Source organism: Onychostoma macrolepis, chromosome 09 (genome assembly GCF_012432095.1).
Source record: "Onychostoma macrolepis isolate SWU-2019 chromosome 09, ASM1243209v1, whole genome shotgun sequence".
In the NCBI taxonomy this organism is placed as follows: Eukaryota; Metazoa; Chordata; class Actinopteri; order Cypriniformes; family Cyprinidae; genus Onychostoma; species Onychostoma macrolepis.
In genome coordinates, this window is record NC_081163.1 from 28,264,602 (window position 1) to 28,285,671 (window position 21,070).

General features: G+C 38.4%; 1 protein-coding gene across 2 annotated transcripts in view; it reads right to left on the reverse strand.

Annotated features, from left to right (window-relative positions):
- Window positions 1-8,929: 8,929 nt before the first annotated feature.
- LOC131546491 (sacsin-like) overlaps window positions 8,930-21,070 on the reverse strand; it is a 31,540-nt gene continuing 19,399 nt past the window's right edge. For both annotated transcript variants that reach the window (XM_058786076.1, XM_058786075.1), the window contains one exon: window positions 8,930-21,067. In XM_058786076.1, the coding sequence (XP_058642059.1) occupies window positions 10,233-21,067 (10,835 nt within the window). In that variant the 3' untranslated portion in view covers window positions 8,930-10,232. The remainder of the gene's footprint in view (window positions 21,068-21,070) is intronic.

Genomic DNA, 21,070 nt, shown 5'->3' on the forward strand with positions numbered 1-21,070 from the left:
ACCTCCCGCCATAACCTCTTCGTATATTGACAATGCCAGAAAATATGAGGTACTGTTTCAGAGTGTCGTGAACAGAATGAACAGTTTACATCTATATCTTCAATAAATCTGCTTAAAAAATATTTGCATTATTTATGCAGTAAAAAAGTGCGTGCCTGTGAAAAGCTGACAATTTAACAGGCAGTTTTTCAATTTTGTAATCACACATTAAAGGGGTGGTTTACTGTTTTTTTTTTTTTCTAGGCTTGATTGTGTGTATGGGGTGCAGTCTAACATGTGTTCATGCTTCATTTTTTTAAAAACGCATTATTTTTCATATAATTTACCTTTATTCCACACCGCTCTGTCCCTTCTCTGACAAACGTCTCGATTACTTCCTGTTTTTATGAAGCCCCTCCCTCAGAAATACGTGATGGGCTCTGATTGGTTAGCTGGCTCAGTGTGTTGTGATTCACTAAACCGCCGAGCGTGCATCTAAATGTCCCGCCCCTCAGCTCAGCGGCATGTGCTCCAGTTGTATTGTAAACATTGATTTATAACAATATAGAAACGTCTATATTGCTTATCAATTTGAGCCCGATTGAGACTCAGAGGATATTAGTGAAGAGGATCACGCAGAACCTGTTCAAGCACGGCTCTTAATGGTATGTTTGTTTGTTTGTTTGTTTGTTTGTTGTCTCATATGTTTAGATACGCTGTTATTATGCTACTGCTTATGTTAGCTTTTAATATACGTTTTTATTCTGATTAAAGTTTTAATACAGTATGGCAACCGCACACGCGTCCACGTATAACGCTTCTGGTAACACTTTAGAATAATGGTCCGTTGTTAACAAGTAACTATGCAGGAAGTAATAGGTAGTACTACATTAACACTCAACTTAATACTATTAACTAATAGAGAAGTAAGATTAACTAAGCAGTAAGTAACAATTTTAGGACAAATGTAGTTCCTTATTAGATATGTGATAATTATTAAATAAAAATCTCCTCATTGAGAACTACTTGCGAACTATGACCAATTAATAAAGAATAACCAATTAATTACTAATCACAACAGTAACGTCTTAAAAGTGAGCAATTGGGTTATTTGTGGAAACTAATTTATGAATATGATATCCCCCAAATAAGTCGGCTACAGTTTGAAATTGTGACTTCTACTCTTACCAAAGGATGGATGTTCTCCGTTTATTTCAATCAAAAACAGAATAATAATAAAAACGATAATTCACTTAAAAATTTTAATAATTAGGAAGTGATGCTGACAAGCTCATGATTGAGCTTACTGGTAAAATATCACTAGTGCTTCACACAAATGTATGACTCTATCATGTGTCAGATATAAAACATTACATAACTTATTAATTTATGTGTGAGTAATTACTGAGGGGTTAACGTGTTTTTCACTTTAAAATAATGGTCCAGATCACTAGTAGTTCCTTAGTAGCACCTTAGCTTTAAAGTGAAAAATACATTAGCCCCTCTCAAACGTTACCTTGTCAGCCAGCAGGAACTACTAGTGATCTGGACCATTATTCTAAAGTGTTACCACGCTTCTCATTGCTATTTGAAAATGTATAATTGGAACAGTTTGTTGGAGCTGATCTGATGATCTGAATGAGAGAGAGAGATGCAGAGCAGGGCGACGCGAGTAACAGTATTAAGAACGGCTGTTTTAGAACATTGATTTTGAAACTTGTGAATCCATTAGAAACGATAGAAGACAAAATCGCGATTCATATATGAATAGATTTTTACATGCACCCCTAGTTTTCTCTTCCTCTTCTCTAAACCAGCACAGCATGGCCTTGCCCTCTTCGTTACATGTTCCCGAGGGCGGAGTTTATCTGGGTCAGTGACGTATCAGACCCGGGAAGTAGTTCGTTGTAGTCCCTTACAAGCCGTTTTTGTAGGCATTAAAGTTCCAGAATTTTAAAAGACAATATCTCTGTTTGCATTGAACTTTCAGCGCTGCAACTTTGCAGATATTGTTTATGCTCAAACAGCAACATTACTCACTAACTAACGTTAAAAAAGTGAAATTGCAATCAGGGCTGTTTCTAGCCAATTTGACACCCTAGGCGAAATCCCTATTGCATATATTTATTTTATATATATATATATTCTTTTTAGACACCAGTTTCTTGTTACATTCAAATTGGGTGTCTTAGTAACGGCACTGATTTGTGGAGATTGAGTTCCACAAATCTGAATGCATTATTTGTGAATTGACTTAGGATAAACATTTTGTACAATTTATTATCTGTAATATCATTGTGCTGCCACTAGATGCCTGTATAGCCCTATGTAATAATCCCTAGTAGCTAAGACATTGCACATAATTTACACATAAACCACACATAAATTAATTTTATTACATTTGGATTTGGATACATGTTTAGATACTATCAATGGCTACTTTTTGTCTTTATCTGTTTTTTGTTCAATTGTTATGTTGTTGTTGCTTGAAACATTGATTTAAAGTGTCAGTTATTGCATTATTATTTCAGTCAAACCTATAAAACCCTTTCTTGCCCCAAACTACATATAAAAGCCTGATCAGTGGCATAAAAGTAATCAATACAGCTACTTAATAATCCTTTGCTACTCATTAACGCATGAACTTCCCCTTTAAATAACGTGACGCTCTGCCCTCTATGTGTATGACGCTTCTTCTCCCATTAAGTGCTGTGTTAGAAGTGAATGAATTGATCAGCATTTCGACACCTCCATAAGGATGTATTAAACTCGACAAAGCGGTTTAATAAGGGATGTATTGATCTTGTGAATTAGAGAATTTTACTATACCAATATTTTTTAATTGGCTGTTAAAGTTTATCTGGGAATATTACATGACACGCTATGGCATACAGGCATCGTCAGATTGACAGTACTCTAGCCCAATGATGTTGGGGATCCAGTGGGGGCGGCAGTCATATTTCAGGGTGACCGTGTCACTCTTTATCACAACCCTGCTAAAATATAGTGCCAGTACGTGCGCTCATTGGCGCCCCTTCAGCTGGTGGTGCCCTATGCGACCGCCTAGCTCGCCTATGCCTAGAAACGGTACTGATTGCAATAAACCACCCCTTTAACAAAAATGAGAGACCACCAAGTTGGTCAAAAACAGTACTAGATACTGAATTCCACACAGAAAAAGGGTTTTTCAAGAAATACTTCAACCAGTTAATTTTGAAAGTGTTATTTAAGATTGAAAAATCTAAATAATCAAGACCACCATTCTTATATGAATTAACTATCACAGATTTTCTAATATAATGCACACGATTTTTCCACAGAAAATTCTACATTGTTTGATCAATTATCTTTGTTTTACTGTCTGAATGAATTGAGGAAGCAACATAGGTAAGCCAAGAAATGCCTTCCGCTTTAGCCAGCAGAGCACGACCTCTAAGAGATAAATCTCTCTGTAACCAAATATTAAATCTGCTCTTTACTTTTTTGATCGCAGGATTAAAATTTAGTGAGATTCTGTCCTGCTCATTTTTGGAAACAGTAATACCTAAATAGATTGGAGCATCCGTTACAGGAATGTTTCAAATGGATTTGTCATGGCAACTCTTCAAGGCAAACAATTCACATTTTTGTAAATTCAAACAAAGACCCGAGGCACTGGAGAAAATTTCTATATTTTTGATAGCTGACTGAATTTGACAAGCATTTTTTTTTAAAAGAGCCGTGTCATCGGCCAACTGACTTATCAATACACTTCTCCCTTCAACTTGAATTCCTTCTATCTCACTTGATTTAATAAAATGATTAAACGCCTGAGCAACAATAAGAAAAATATAAACTGAAACTGGGCAACCTTGCCTCAAACCTCTTTTCAGATAAAATCTTTGTGTGGTGCCTTGACATAATTTTACTGAACTATTGCCACCCACATAAAGAGTTTTCATGGCATTGCTGAAATAGCGCCCAAACCCAAAGCGTTCTAAACAATAAAAAATAAAAGGATGCTCGACAGTATCAAAGGCTTTAAAAAAATCTAAAAACAATATAAAACTATCATCTTTAATGAGATCAGAATAATCAATAAGATCAAAACTAAGTCTGATATTATATGTCTTTTTCTCATAAACCCAGATTGATTTTCATCAATTATTGAATCTAATACTAATTTGAATCTTTGCGCAAAAACAAGAGCATATACTTTGTAATCATTATTCAACAAACTAATGGGTCTCCAATTATCAATAAGCAGTAAATCTTTCTTGGGTTTAGGAATTAGACAGATTACACCTTGAGTCATAGTTGTAGGAAGTTCAGAGCACTTTAAACTTTAAACAGAATACACTTCAAAAAGGAACAGGACGAGAATCTCAGAAAACTGCTTATAGAATTCAGCAGTAATTCCATCACTACCTGGTGATTTATTACATTTCAGATGTTCAATCGCATCCTTAATTTCAGCAATAGTAATTGGGGAATCACAGAATATTTGGTCCTCTTGACTAATTACATTTACATTTCCCAAATGCTTACAAAAAGTTGACATACTAAGCTCACAAAATTTAGATGTGTATAAATTAGAGTAATAATTATAGCAAAAACTGTATAGAACTGTAAAGAAATTGTATCAAAGTTATCTGTAATAGATCCATTAATATTCATTTTGGAAATAGAATTTAATTTAGCCCTAGACTTTTCCAGTTTGAAAAAATAAGCAGACATCTGCTCTCCATGCTCTAACCATTTTTGTCTCGATCGAACAAAGGCTCCTTGTGCTCGCGTTCTGTACATATCATCAAGCTTATTTTGTAGTTCCGTTAGGCGCACTCTCTGCTCATTCAATAAATTGTCAGTAGGAATACTGGTTAAAGATAAAATGTCTTCGACCGTTTTCTCTTCCATGAGACGCTTTGATTTAGCTATTGTACTACTAAATTTTCTCAGATATTTTCCGATTTCAAATTGTAATAATCCCCAATTACATCTAAATAATCCTTCACTTTTGGCTTTGACCCAATAATAATTAATTAGTCTTTCCATTTCCTGTTTAACTTCATTTAATTTTAGCAAAGAACTATTCATTTTCCAGTATGAGTGCTGTCTGATACAGTTTGCATTTGGAGAAATATTAATTTTAATCGAAATAGCTTTATGGTCAGTTAATGGAGTTGCCATTACATTAACTAGAATATTATTCTTATCAAAATTATTAGAAACAAGCCAAAAATCTATCCTGGAACGTCTAGAGCCATCCTTGTTACTCCAAGTATACATAATATCATTTAAACTTTTTTCTCTCCATATATCAATAAGATCAAACCTGCTCATAAACTGCTTTAAATTAGAGTTTAAAATTGAGGGTCGTCCTGGTGGCCATCTATCAATAGATTCATTCAAAACAACATTGAAATCACCTCCTAAAATTAAATAAGCCTCAGGAAATTTGTATAGCCAATGAAGAAGTCTCTCCTCTAACAAAAATAATAACTGGTCATTGTCAGGTTTACTATTATATCCATAAATATTAACTACTATAAAAATTTCACTGAAACTTCTTAAAACTAAACAAATGAAGTGCCAGTTTTCATCAAATTCAGAATACAAAACTTCACCACCAAAATTATTTTTCAGACAAGAGACCCCTGCTGAGTGTACTGATCCATGAGACAACCAAATATCGTTGCCCCATTGTGAACGCCAAAAATTCACATCAGAGGCAACCGAATGAGATTCTTGGAAGAATACAAAATCAAAATGAAACCTTTCAGTAAACAAAAACAAGGCCTTACGTTTGACATTTTCTCTTAAACCCCTGGCATTCAAAGAAATAATAGAAAGTGACATAAACAACTCTAAAAGGAAAAAACAAAGAAAAAACGTATAACCTATTCAAACAAGTATTTATATGAAACTAAGTTTGGCAAAAAGGTCAAAAATGTAACATAGCACCATATAAAGACATTTTAGTGCAAATAAGCCTCTCTTGCTCAAAAAAGAAAAACATATATTTTTGGTGACACCAATAAAGATTCTGCTCCAACCATTAAAACAAGGCAACGTTAAGTCCGAAAATTGTCATGTTATATAAACATGTAACCTATAACTCCAACCAATTAAAAGTCAACTCAGAACGAATCAAACAGCAGTGTCCGATTTTAAATCAGCTGGTGAGAGTAATTTCACCTTCCCCTTGTACAAAGGCTCTGGCTCCGACAAAATAAGCCGTCTTTCCAGCCGCTCTAGCCTTTTGGACTTCTGGCCATAACTTAATTCTTCTTTCCCGGTCTCCTTTCGAGAAGTCCTCCCTAAACTGCAGACCTTTATCGCGCAGAAAAGAAGAATTTCTGGCTGCCTTCCAAATGGCATCTCTGAAGGTACGCGTAGAAAACTGGATTATAGTAGCTCTAGGTCTACCACCACCGCTGCCCTATTGTGGTTTTCCGAGACGATGAACAACATCTACAACTTCTGGAAGTTTTTCCTTTTCACTGGGAAGCACAGCCTGACAAATCCTGACGACTTCAAGTTTGATGTTTTCATCAGCCACATTCATTCAACCTGATCCACGCGTCACTCTAGGGACATCACCTTTGTTGCCACGGACTTCAACTCAGACGTCACAGCATCCACTTTTTCATTCAAATCAGAGATCTTTTGCTCTATTGTGTCCGAGCGGCACTTGATCAGCTGCGTTATGTTGTCTAACTGAGACGAGACATTAACATTTACAATGTCACTGGCTTTTTTTTTTAGCAGCTGGTGACTTGCTTGGAGTAACATTAACAGAGAGAGCTGGGAACTCCTCTTCGGCCAGGCTAAATGAATCCTCCTCGCTCACCGAGGCAACATAGTCATGCCCACAGCTAACACTAACGAGTGAGCATGCGCCAGCACTAACATTCGTAGCTTCTGAGTGAGCTGAAAGTCCTCTCTTACGAACCATGGTGAAGCACAAAGCGGTCGTCAATAATCCATTAAATCGTATTAACCAAATGTAAGCCCAAAATAACTACATACAGCTTATTTAGCAACAGCTATAAAGAAAGTTGGTGCAAGCATTCAAAACTGCGTCCACTCAGGCTGCCATCTTGGTCACGCCCCACCATTCTCTATATGGCCAAATCGATAGAGTCTGGGAATGTGACGTCACAGCGACAATGCATTCTGGGAATTTAGGTCACGGGAGCTACAGCGGAGGCTGAGTGGTAGTGAATGTAGACGTTTTATATTATTTAATGTTTATATTATTCTACTTAAGATCGCGTTGCAGTGGTTAAGGCTTACTGTATCATTGCCATATCCCTTTGCAAAAACGTGTGAAAAACGTGCTTTCTCCGCGTTAGAATGCCGAAAAAGCAGAGGTTTTACCTGCAGACATTGATGATAAAGGCTATGGCTATTGATCATTCCAACGCGATCTAAGTTGAATCATATTAACATTAAATATGTCTACATTCACTACGGAACTCGGATGAAAATGAAACTGCAACTCGGTATGGTAAACATCTAAAATAAAACGTGGCTTTATAATTAATCTCTGTAGATTTAATATATTATAGATACAGTGATTTGCATTAAACTGTAAGCCCTCACACCACAAATAGAAGGAAATCATATGGAAATGTTATTTGCGGCAGCTCGTTAATACCCGGCCACTTATTGTATGGATTAAGTTTCGTTCATTTATTTGATCGGTCGTATAGTTGTTCGGCATCGCTAATAGGAAAATTCAACGTGGTTAAATCAGTGTATTTATTTGCATAGCATCCACAATACACATCCTTTCAGAGGTCTGTTAACTCTATAATGGCTTAACTCTTAACACTGAGCAGTTTTACAGGGCAAAATGACGATATAACAATGATCCACTGTTTGAGATCTAGCTATAGTGTATTCTCCCCTTACAAAATTAGCCATGGTTTTGCTACTCTAACCATAGTTTATCCATGGTATTTAATAAGATTGTGGTTATACGAATGAGATGGTCCTCACTGCAGAACACAAGATCCAGGGGGTGTGGTTGGATCTAGATCCAACTCCTCCCACCTTACATTTACCTAAACCTACCTGTCTCCCCCTGATCCCTAAACCCACCCATCCCCACCCCTAAACCTACCCATCTCCACCCCCTGGATGTGGATCCAACCCCGCCCCCTGGATCTTTGTTCTGCAGTGAGGGGCTACTGAAGTGTTTTAGCAGTTAGATTATATCAGTACCACTGTAAGGAGACTGAATAGTAATGAATATTTGCAGCCTCTCAGACAAACAACAGGGCGATTTTTTTATTTTTATTTAAAGAGATTTACATATTAGTCCGTTATATTCTAAGCCTATGTAAGATGTTTTTCAAAAAATATTAATGTAAAACGGTTGGCTTTTTCTGTAGTGATTTGCATTTGTTTACGCTGTGTGCTCCTGAGCATGACCTAAAACATGGCGGAATACGACGTTGCGTGACGTAGGTTCCCATTCTCTATTACAAAATCGTACAAAAAGGAATGCGCATGCTCGGGTCTACACCAATAAGATTTGCCGTGTTATAAACCAATGGAATCGTCCAGATTGCACTTCTCAACGCCTCTGGGCGAACTGAGCCTCGCTGGTGACGTCACTGCCGCTGAAGGTGCTGGATGGTATTCTGACACATCTGCTCTCCACCGAAGTTAATGGTGATGATCGGCGTGTCAAATGCACGCAAAATTGGACTTTGGTGTATGCATTACACGCAATTGTAAAGTGTAAACTTGTGTTATGTATACGCAGATTGATGAAAAACCGGGAGGTTTTTGCAGTGGCATGGAGGAAACCAGATGCTGCTCAAATAGAAGCTTAATTTCTTGATCAGACAGTAAGGGGAACAACATGAGACACTGTTCATATAATACTTTATATTGAAATAGGCTCAATAAGTGATTTTGCTGCAATGATTGTAAAGTACAGAATCTGTATCATACAATAATTGTGTGACTGTTAAGTGTTCAATTTTTGTAGTTTTGTCATTTAGTGAATATTTGGTTGAAATAGCTTTTGAATTCTGTTAATATTTCTTAATAAAAAACATGCTTTTAAATGACTGACATTGAGATTTGTAATTCTAATGTGATTTTTAATGCACATTTTGCAGACAATTTTATCCAAAGAAACTTACATTGCATTTAAGATAAACATTTTATTTTCTTGAATCCCTGGGAATTGAACCCATGACCTTGGCATTGCTAATGCCATGCTCTTCTGTTTGCTACAAGAATGTCCAGTATGGAATAATATAAATGTCACACATAATAGTAAGCAAAAGGATAACCAGACAATTATCAAAACATGGTTACAAAGATTTAAGAATTTACAGTATGCATGTTAGCAGTACTAGGGCTGTCGCGGTTAAGGAATTTCCCTTGCGGTAATTTTGAGTGGCTCAATAGCGCTGTATGCGGTATTACCGCATATATACATATATATATGAAACCGAAACTAAATCGCGTTGAAACAGGAAGTGAAGTAAACAGAAGAGAATGACAAAATAACGGTCCACATAACAAAACATAAACCTGACAATAAGATCATTAGTATATTGTTAGCCTATATATATATAACAGTTAGTTCTGATCCTCGAATCTGACTGACAAGATACGTTTTCTGTTGATATTTCACCTGCGTGTTCTAGACGGGCTGTCAGTCAGTGCAGCTTCATTGTTACGCCACAAGGTAGCGTCAAGGAACTGTCTTGAGTGAGTCTTCATTCAACTACACCTTCAAAAGCGCTGATTCATTCAGAGATTTGTAATGAAACACGCTGTTTAAATCATTTTAACTTTGAGTGCCACTTTTAAAGGCTCAGCTGACCAGCAGAGCGTCGATGCTAAGACAGATTTGCTTTCCTTGGACATGACAACTTGTTTTCACAGATATACATGACTCGGCCTGAAGGACAGACGCAGGTAATCGCACGCGATCAGTCGATCTCTCTCTCATTCGCACGCAGTCTGTTTAGGCTTGTTAAGTGCAAATTTACTGAGCTTATGTGCAAATCAGCATGGAACACATTGTTATCATTGCTAATATTCAGTACACATGCACGAAGTGTAAAACAAGAAGGGCGTAACCTTACGAAAAAGAAAACACTGAAATATCGCGGCCGCTGCGGTTGTTGCATTCCTCTGCGGTTATGCTCGTCAATAGCGCGGTATTGCGATATTGCAGTTATCGCGACAGCCCTAAGCAGTACTAAACAGATACAGATATGGAACATTAGTCAGTAGTTTCAAGAGATGTATTCTTTTATTTTTAAGATAAGATTTGTTGCAATATCCAATGCCTTTCTGGCATCATTAATGCCAAATTGCTTGTTTGGAATGTAAGGAAATTGGTGATAGTTTGGATATTGTGTTTTTTTGCCATCAACACCAAGTTCAGTCAGTTGCCTCACAGTGCTTGGTAAAGAAGTCAACTGTGAGCTGAAATGGGACACCTGTAGAGCAAGGCTAGTTATTGAGCAGTTGTTGGGATGATGTCCACTTCCCCTGTACATTGCTGCTATCAGGGCTTTTTCCACAGCCTGATGCACTTTAAACAGACACCACTCTGAACTTTCTCCACCAGTGTCATTGTGAGCTGCTCTGATGTCACATTGAGCCTGTTCATACCAGCGGTTTGCCTCCCCTCTGTTTGGCCTTGGAGTTTCTCTGTGGTATGACCAGAAGTTATAGTGCCGTCTAGAATAGTTCTGATAGAACCTCTCGCGTCCCCTCCTGTGACTTCGTGCCTCTGTGTTCCACATATTATAGAAATCTCTCCAGTTCGAGGATGTGGTATGTGCAGTTTTCCCTTGTTGTAGTTCCTCAATTCTGTTTTGCAGATATTTGAATGCCTCTGTGGCAAGTGCTTCATTGCCTGGGTTCTTGTCTGGATGCCACTGGAGGTAGAGCCGTTTAAGGGCTTTTTGTTTGTCTTCACTAGACATTTTCCAGATTTTGCTTAAGCTTTCGTCAATTTCTCTTTTGCTCTCTTCTAATGTCTCAGGAAAGACTGTTTTGGGTGGAGGCCCAGATGTCAAAAGACGTTCTATATCTGTGCAAGTGGACCCTTTTGACACAGTTTCCTTCTTTTCCCTTTTAAATTGGTAAAGATCAAGAGAGCTTACTTCAATGAAGTCATCACTGCCAACTTTAATTTTATATTGTGCAGGAAATTGTCTTGATTGTCCCAGTGGATCATCCACTCGCTCAATAACAATGGCATAGAAATATTCACCGGAATCGTCCTTGCTGAAGCCAACATACTCTCCACTTTCAAAGTTGTTCAGGAAGTTCATATCAAGGCAGTCGTGCCATTCTTCAGGTATATGACATCCAGGGTTCGGTAAGGAACTATGTCCTTCCTCCTTGTAGCCACTGTTATGAATGCCATGATTTGCCAAGGTTTTCTCAACATCCTCCATGTTATCACACAGCAAAAGTTGTCCAAGGACTAGAAGGCTTGATGTGGTCAGACAGTTCTTTAGAAGAGCATTGATTTCTTTCATAAGACACATATTAACTTCATTTACTACTTTGAGGGCCATGTCATCATTGTGTTTTAAGTAGAAACTGCATCCATTTTGTTGTTTTTTCACATAAACATCTGTTTCAGCCTTACTACCCTCAAGTGGCTCATGGTTTAACAGAAGCTCAGTTTGAAGAGTTTTGCAACAGATAATTTGAATCTTAGAAAATATTTCTTCACACTTTTCTGCAGCATCAGAATGTGAAACACTGCCTTTGCTCTCTTCTCTGATGAGACAGACTAGTCCATAAAGAAATGCAGCAGAAGACAAGTGTTTTTCAAACCAGCCACTAAATTCACACTCCCCTTCATGATCACAATATTGGACACTTGTTCCCTCCAGGTTTTCAGAAACGACATCCGAGAGAAATCTGGGGCGAACATGCTCGGGAAGGAACTGCAACAATGTTTGATGTTCATAGTGATCATTTCCAAGATAACAGCAATTAAATTTTTCCAGCAGTTTCAGCTTGGTTTCCAAAGGACCCTCGAGTCTTGCAGCCTGAAAGACGGTGTCATTGAAAAACAAAGTGCAGGATTCATAGATTTTCCCATCTGTTGAAGGAAGATAAAGTTGGTTGTTTTGAAAAATCGTTTTTTTCTGTTCCTTTTTCAGCAGGGAAAATAGCTGCTGTACAACACGTTTCACAGTTTTCTGCTGATTTGCTTGAAGGCTGTCTTTGTCAGAGCTATCAGAATAGATTTCTTGAAGAACAGTGCTATATTGATCAATGGTGGGTCTTTCCTTGACACCAATCTTCTCAAAGAAGTCTTCAAATTTAATATAATTTGAGGGAATGGTGTACAAATAAGGCCTAAACTCAAGAGCATCATGTAGCACAAGTACTGTCTGGTGAGCTTTCACAAGTGTTGCGCCATTTTCCACAAGGATAACAGGGAGGTCTGAGAACAGAGAGGCATCAAAATATATTGACTGCAAGTATGCGTATGATTTGCTAAATACATTGGTTCTTGTTTTTAGCAGTATGTCTGTGTGGCACTGAGATTTACAGATGTTTTTAAGATTATCAGCCAGTTCTCCAGGGGGTGGAGTCTCCAAGGCTCCAGCATCCACCATTTTCTTTATGTGATGTGGAGAGCAGTTTTCTAAGGGCAGGATTGGCATAGATGTCCATATCAGATATTGGTGATCACTGTCTCTGCCAATAAGTGATCCACTGATTGCAACAACCTGCCTCTCTTGAGCAAAGGCCTTGTGATAATCACAAAGTGATTGCTGAATTTGCACTGGGAAGATGAATTTAATGCTAGCAACTCTGCTCAGTAAATCAGACTTTTTGTCTTTACTATTTGATATAACAGTCTCAAATAGGAGTTGTGATCTTTTTTTAAGAACATCTAAAGGAGTGTTGCCTCTAGCTTCAGATTCAATTTGTTTTGCAAACTGAATGATTTCCTCATCAGACACTTCATGTTTCAATCCAAGGTCCTTTAAGAGACAATGTGCTTCAATATCTTTATCTTGGAAATTGTACCAAAATGTTTCTGGCACAAATCTCTCTTTTGGAAGCATTACTCTGTACAGGTGTACACTGTCATCACAGAAGTATGAAGCCACCTGAAGAGAGCCATGGATGTCTTGAATAATTCTGACATCTCTCAATGCACAGACAATCCTGTGGTCCACTGGTCCAAGTTGCACTAACAACCGCATGAAATCAAGAAGCTTAGCCTCTTTCATCATGTGCACAGAAGGAACAATAAATTGTACACAGAACTCCAAATCATTTAGAATCTGAATTTTTAGATGCTCTGCCAGTTCTAAGTTCACCCAGGTGTGCTTGAGGAAGATACTATCACATCCATCGACATGGTACAAATTTGGATAGTCATTCTGACGCTTAGAATTCAGAATGAATACACTTCTGTGTGAATCTATCCTTTCCCGTTTTCCAGATATTGACTCAAACAGGGGCAAAGACTTGAGCATCGACACATATTGACTCTTGTTATTGGAATCTCTGATCCCATGCTGTAAGAAGCTCTGAAGATCTATACATTCATCTTTAGACAGCTCCTCAAACTGTGAATGTGGTACATGATAAACCTGCCCCAAAACAGCACTGCTGTCTCCTGTTTTCAGGAGTTCTGGATTCATATTGAGACGGAATTCAAGACTGAGACCAGTGAAAAAGAAAAGGTCTATTTTCATGAACCCCAGTTTTATGAGAATGGATGCTATTTTTTCATTTCCACAATTAATCACTTTTGATATGTTTTTCATTGTTTGTAAGAAATGTGTGTTATTTTGACTGGGGCAGATTACTGGTAAGATAGGACTGTCGTCAAAGTGCTTTTTTATCTCTCTGAAGACATTCAGCTTTCCATTTTGGTAGCTTTTCCCTTGATCCTCAAAGAAGGTCCACAATGTTTTCAGCCATTTGATTGTCTCTGTATCTGCTTTATAGAGCTGACACCTTTGATCAGGTAATGACTGCCTGAGTAGTAGCTTGATTTCTGGTTTCAAATACGTTGCTGCTATGGCAATTGTTAAGCCCTCAATGAATTTTCCCTCACACAGAATTTGGGCATGATCTCTGTTGACATCCATATCTGCAAACATTTCCTGATGTCTTTTGAAAAGCCTGCTAAATTTTGATATCAGCTTTGGGGATTTAGAGTCAAAGACTCTTAACATCTGATCTTGTGTGAGGAGAAGAGGAAGGCCATTGAGGTCATGGACATTTTTCTCATTGACATTTTTCAAGCAGAAGTTCAAAAGTTTTGAGCATCTTGTTCTGTTTTTGATTAAGGTCTGGTTGATGGGCAAAGGCAAGCCACTATTTGTCTGGGAAAGATCATTCAGTGTCAATTTCAAGAAATTCATCACTGTTGAAGCACTGATTTCTGCCACATCCACACCAGCCATTTTGAAGTTCTCTTTTATTTCATGCATTTTCCAAAAGTGTGGCACTAATTTCATCCCGGTGTCATCTAAAATCTCGAAAATTACATCATGGTCCTCAGTTGTAAAATATGGACAATTTTCTGAATGTGGTTTAGATGCACTGCACCAGGTAACTGTGTATTTTTTTATTTTTTTATGTTGATGTGATGATTCAATAGAAACAGCGTGTACCGTGGGTATGACAGAAATGTCACGTTGGTTAATTGATCTATAGACCTCATGAATCATCTCATGCCAGACTTTGTCTACTTCTGAGGAAATGCATGGAAAGTATTTAAGGCAAGAAGACTCAAGCTCTGTCTTGAGGAATACAAGAGCTGTAGGTTTATCTTTCTGCATGACTGAACAAAGATGTACCAGGAGGTCAGCATAGAGTGGTGAAATGATGTTTACTTTTAGTGACTGGTTCCACTCAGTCTTCAGACTATCACCATCCTCTTTCCATAAGTCCCTTCTAGAAGAATCTACTTCAAAATTTGCATTCACATGAACTGGTAAACCAGTTTGTCCAGGTAAAGGCAAAGAACAAAATGCCCTGCCAGTAAATTGGTGGTTAAAATTGCTGCTCAAACATGCAGCCAGAGCAGCTTGGGGAACTTTGAAATGATCTTGCTTGTTTTTTTGCACATAGTTTGCTTTCGAAAAGCCAAAGCACTCTGCAATGACCCACTGACTTCGTTTAACTCCAGATGAGATTTGCATGTCATAGATGGTTTCGCAGGGTTCTGCTGTTCTTGACATGAGGGATTCTCGAACATGTCTGTGAAAGTTTTCCTTCCTTACCATGTTCTTCTCTGTGTATTTCTTTTCAATAAGGAAAGAACATTTTGGTTGTTTTCCATGTTCACTGATTTCTGAGAACTGTATTTTTGTGATGTGTTTCAAGAAAAGAATTAGTCCTTCAGGATCTTCTGTCAAAGCAGAATAAAGTTCCTTCATGTCACAATCTGTGACTGTATGTCTAGATATTTCAGATTTTTCTGCCATTTTCTCTGTCCTGAGAGGGAGCCTGAACATGGTTCCAGAATGGAGTGCAAACATTTCTGGAAGAAAGGTATGATAAACATCCTCAAAAGACTTTTTAAATTCATCTTCCATTGAAAACTTGCAGCCTGGGGACTGTTTTGTTACATCTTCCACGTATTTTAGATTTGGATCAGAAATGCAGAGCCATTTATCACCGGTCAGGATAGATGGACAGTCTGTCAGATGATACACTGAATTGAAGCCAAGTCCATATTTCCCAGTTCTTCCTAAACTTCCGCGTTTTCCTCCTTCCCCCAGCTGCTGAATACCTTGCAGATCAGCATCAGAAAATGTTCTGTTGTTGTACACACAAAGTGCTGGGCCTTGAACCAGTTCCCATTTCTTTCCAAATATCTTTTTTGTCTGATGTTTTCTTTTGTCCCACACAAAGTGAATTTCTGTAGCCTCTGCATCATCTGCATTTTGAATGAGCTCTTTCAGAATATCCTTTTTAGATGGATATGCATCAATTATATTTTTTATTCGGACAGTTAGTTTCTCGGTTTGTCCAAACTCTTTGGCATGAAGGGAAAACCCACTGACAAAATGTTCTTTCAGAGTATGATGTCTTGTTGTCATTACACCAAAGTGACAGGCCACAGGCCGAGGTATCAGCTCATGGGAGAGCTTGACACCAGCTGAGACAGGAATCCATGGGCTGTCATTAAATCTCAGCTCTTTAGAAAATGTCAGCACACTTTTTTCATCAGGAATGAGACAGTTTGTAAGCTTTTCTTCTTTGATTTTGTACAGCCCATTCATGAGTATTGCAACACAGTTATGGAGGTCTGACATGGAAAGAGGCTGAGATCCATATAAAGCCTTCATTTCCTCAATTGCAGCAACAAATTGCTCTTTTGTGAATTGTTTTTTGACGCCAAGGCAGTCCCAGAGCCTCTCAAATTTGGAGAAGATGACTGGAAGCACATAGAGATATGGTTTCTTTTCAAATTCTTCACTTCTGGCCACTGCCTTCACATTTACAAAGTGATCCTCAATGAAAATGAATGGAAATGATTTTGCATGGCCAATAATTGGATTGGGATCTTTCTGTTCCAACAAGTAATTGTTGAGATATTCATAGCAAGACTGAGCAACGCTGAGGAGAGCAGTCTTTTCAAATGCATTGCAGTATTGGTGTGCTTTTAACAGCTGCTGAAGCACCGTCTCAACTGGTGGATTTGTCCGTACTCTCAGTTTCTGGAAAACTGGATCATAACTGTGTATCTGAAGGTTTGAATGATCAACTGTGAATTCTGTCATGCTTACTACATTGCGACAACTTTCAGTGTACACTTCAGAGGGTTTTTTAAGAACGGTGGTTTTCTTGTTTTGCTGAACTAAAGGAGCTAAGGCAGGAAGGAATGGTATTTGAGAAAGTGTGTGCCACAGCAGGGAATTCACATCTTCTGAGGAGTATTTCATTGACTCTATAAGACACCGAAGACATTTACAACATTTAGATTTATCCTGTTGCCAAAAGCTGGATATCTTCCCTGCTCTTTCTATGATGTCTTCTAAAGGGAGGCGGTCACTCAGCATTCCCAAATCGGAAAGTCGTTGAATTCTTTTTGGTGAGAGATAGTTATTTGCAGTTCCTTCAAGAAAGCGTCCTTCCTCAAGTTCATACAAACAAGCCACTTTGCCAGAAGGATTCACAAGTCGCTTGATAATTTGAAGCTTCTGACATTTTTGTGTTGGAATGCAAGGGTAACTTTTCAGTAGGTCATCAACAGCAGGATCATTCAAGTCGATGGCATTCAGAACAAGCACATTTCTGTTATGTGTGTCCACAGCACTCAAGTTCTTAAACACAATGCTGTAAAATTCAGGCCAGTTGATCGTTTTCTGTTGGATCATTTCCTTGAAGCCACAATAATTGAAACTGTCTCTTACCCATGTTGGAAGAGAAACAACACAGGAATATGAACCTCCCAAGCTCAAGAACACTTTCATGGCAACGTGTCCAACTGCTTGGTTATTCTCAATTTTTGGATTCAGAAATCTTGTCTTGTCCATAGAACACCAATTATGTCCACTGCTAAAAATATCCAGAGATTTACTCTGTGCAACTGTTGAGTAGAACGACTCAACCAGGGGTAAAAATGCTTTGCTTACTCTCTGAGCGTTAGGCCAGAATGCATAGAATGAATAGTTCTGGATATTTCCATTTTGGGCCATTTTCTTCAGCTCAAGCAGTGTTGTAATGTAAGCTGAGGTTACAGCATCTTTAAGTAAAGCTTTGTTCCACTCAGACTTCAATCCTTTTTCCCATAGGCTCTTCCTATTTGATGTGACTGCGAAAGTCCCATTGACATGAACTGGAAGACCGGTCTCAATTGAGAGAGGAAGAAAACAAAAAGCTTGGCCAAAGAGGCTTTCATCAGGGGACCATGCATTAGCTTTTGCCTCTCTATGCAAAGGTACAGCTATACCTCCAATTGGAAATGAAAACACATGCTCTTGATCATTTCTTTTCTGGAACATTTGCAAAGAATCATGTGTTCCAAAACATGAGTACAAAAGCCAGTACTGTGTGAGGGACCTCTCTGAGTGCTCCTGAATTATTTTAACAATGTATGCTCTGTTGACATCAATATTGCTGTGTCTTGTGATATCATTATTCCTGAAGGTACTCTTCATCTCTTGGAGAAGTGTGTCATTCGAGACAGCAAATGAATTCATGACTTTTCTGGATATGTTGAGAGGAGTCTGAATCTCGTCATTCCTTGGAGGAGTTGATGCATTTTCAGGGACAATTTGAAGGCACATAGATGTAATGCTTTTCAGAAATAGTAGGTGAGTTTCTGAGTTTTCAGTCAAATGGTTTTTAAACCTCGTAATGCAATCTTCATCATATACCTTTGAACTGATCTCTGACTTGTTTGCCTCCTCCAGAGTGCGAAATGGTAATTTAATTAAGGTGCCATTATAGGATTTCTTGCTGTTTTGCAACAGATCACAATCATAAATGCCTTCATAAGATTTAAACTGTCCAGGAAACCTTTTGTACAGCCGTTCCTGGAATGGGTCGAGTTTAATTCCAGGGTTTCCTCTGCTGAGTATGTGCTTTTCCAAATGGGTGACATTTGGATCAAGTATGAGAAGGCTGCTCCCACTCAAAATTGAGGGAATATCACTCACATGGTAAACAGCATTAAATCCAAGCCCAAATTTTCCAATCATCTTAACTTTGTTTTCTTTTGATGCTGATCCCACTTTGACAATGTTTCTCCAATCTTCTTGTGAAAAGAGCTCATTGTTGAAGATCCAAAGGCATGGTCCATTGCAGAGGGCCATTCCTTCATCAAAGAGGGTTTCAGGGGGGTCTCTGTGTTTTCGCAAGTCAAGGAGAAATTTACACGTGGTTGCCCCAGCATCTTCAGCATTTTGTAGGAGTTCTTTGAAAATGTCACTTTCTTCATCATACTCTTTAAGAATGTTCTTAATTCTTTGAGTAATTGATTCAGATTGCCCACATTGCTCTATACCAAATGATGCTTGCTCTGCTTGTATGAACTGTGGTTTTAAGATGCGAGTACTTAAGAATGGGACTTTCAACCATCTTGCAGTGAGGGGCAGAACTTCCTCATGAATGACATAGAATTCCTCATTGTCTTGTTTCAGGTCATCTAGTCCTTCGGCACTTATGTCACAGAAGACTGTTTTGGACAAAGATTGCAGAGTGAAGTTTTGGTTTTGTGCCATGACAGGCACAGGTGTACTGTCCTTTAAAAGCTTCTCATTCTTTCGCATCCAGTCAAGGATGGCAATTGACACTTTAAGTTCTGTCGAGTCTCCAAGAGGAGGACACCTGCAGTCAATTCTGTGTTTTATGTCATGGAGTATGTCTTCAATCTCCTCATCAGACAGTGTTTTCTTCACACCAAATTTTGTTAGCAGGTTTTCATACTGCAAAAACTCTTCAGGCACTTTCTTGATGTAAGGGCTTAGATCCAATCCAGGTGGATAGGCTAAAACTATGTCTCCTTGGCAGACAAACTCACTTTTATTCCAGATCCAGGGAAAGCATTTTTTGTCCATTAAATCTCTGAAATTTATCATGTTGTCTTGCATGAATTTATAGATACTGTGCAGTTTGGTTTTAAACTGAAAATCTGAATTTGGGTTTACCATTGATCTCAGTGCAGAGAGGTTCTCTAAAACTTTTTCAGCAGGAGGGGGGTCATAAAGTCCAAGGTGGTTGCAGGCATGTCTTGTTAGCTCAGAGGTAAGTGGCATTACATATCCAACAATTGAAGAATACTTTGAATCCCTAACTTCAGCTGGCTTGTAGAAACCTCTCTTTGGATTTTTACAAATGCTTCCTTTCAAGAATTTTGGATTTTGACAGGGCACCCACTGCCTTTGCATCAGCTCTCCTATCTGCATCTTGGTGAATTTTGAAAGGAAATCATTCTCATTCAGTACTCGAAAAAGAGTATATGCTTTTTTGAATGCCTTATCTGGTGAGTGGACACAAAGCTTTTCAATATGATTTACGACTTGGAGTACGTTTGCTGTTGATATTTCTTTTTGCTCTGTCTTTAAGCCAAGGCGTTGCAAACTCTGAAGCATTTCCTGGGTTTTTGTGTAAATAGGTGGGGGAAATAAATCTGTTTCAAAAAGGTCCTGGAATGTCCTGTTTCTTGGATCAAAAACGTCTGAGGCTTGTTTGCGTTCTCCCTGAGTTTTCACAATAAAATTGAGACTTTTTGTTTTTGTGAGCAGCTGCTCACTTTGTGAGAGCAGAATGCTACCATTATTCAGTATCCAGGTCATTATTGTCTGTTCCTCAGCATTTTGGAAAAAGCCTGTCTTAATGCAGTCAATCAAATGAACAGCCACTTTAGCTGCATCCAAGAGTTCAATTTTCAGAAGAGTCAAAAGTCTGCGATCAGCTTCATTTGCACACTGTACAATGGTGTCAGGTATTGGCAGATCATTTGGAATGGCTGGATTGGTGGTTGAAACAAATGCTTGTTTTGATTTAACTGCAACATATTTACCAGACATTATTCTGAAGATAGGCAACATGGAAAGTAGGTCCTGTTCAGCAATTGAGAGAGAATCCAAAGAAGAGATGTAGACTTTCAACTCCTCTCTTTCATGTGATGAAGCAGAGGCAATGCCTTTGATGACCTGGTCTCTGTTTGTGTTTACAAAGACTTGTAGAACATTTCTTGGTGAAGCTGGAAGAACATAACTTTCAATGTAATGATGTCGAAGACACTTATCTCTTTTTATGACTGTACATCCCACCATCCTTAACACTTTCTGAACATTATCTGACAAGTTGGACCCTGTGCTACTCTGAAAGATCAAAGTTGTTTTACTCTGCAACCTTGCTAACAAAAGAGAATTGCCTGAACTCTGCAGTGGCTCCAGTGGTATTAAAGGCATGTCAATAAAGCTGCTTAAGTCATTCCATTCATTGCTTAGAAACTTCCAGAACTCAGCTAGCCAGCTCTTTGGTGGATGATGATCTTCTGCTGTTTTCCATGTCACGTGACCTTGAGTAACTTTCCAGTCCATGGGTAAGTGCTTCTTCATGAGTGTAACAACATGCTGTGCATCCAAATTGATTATGTTGTATATGCCTG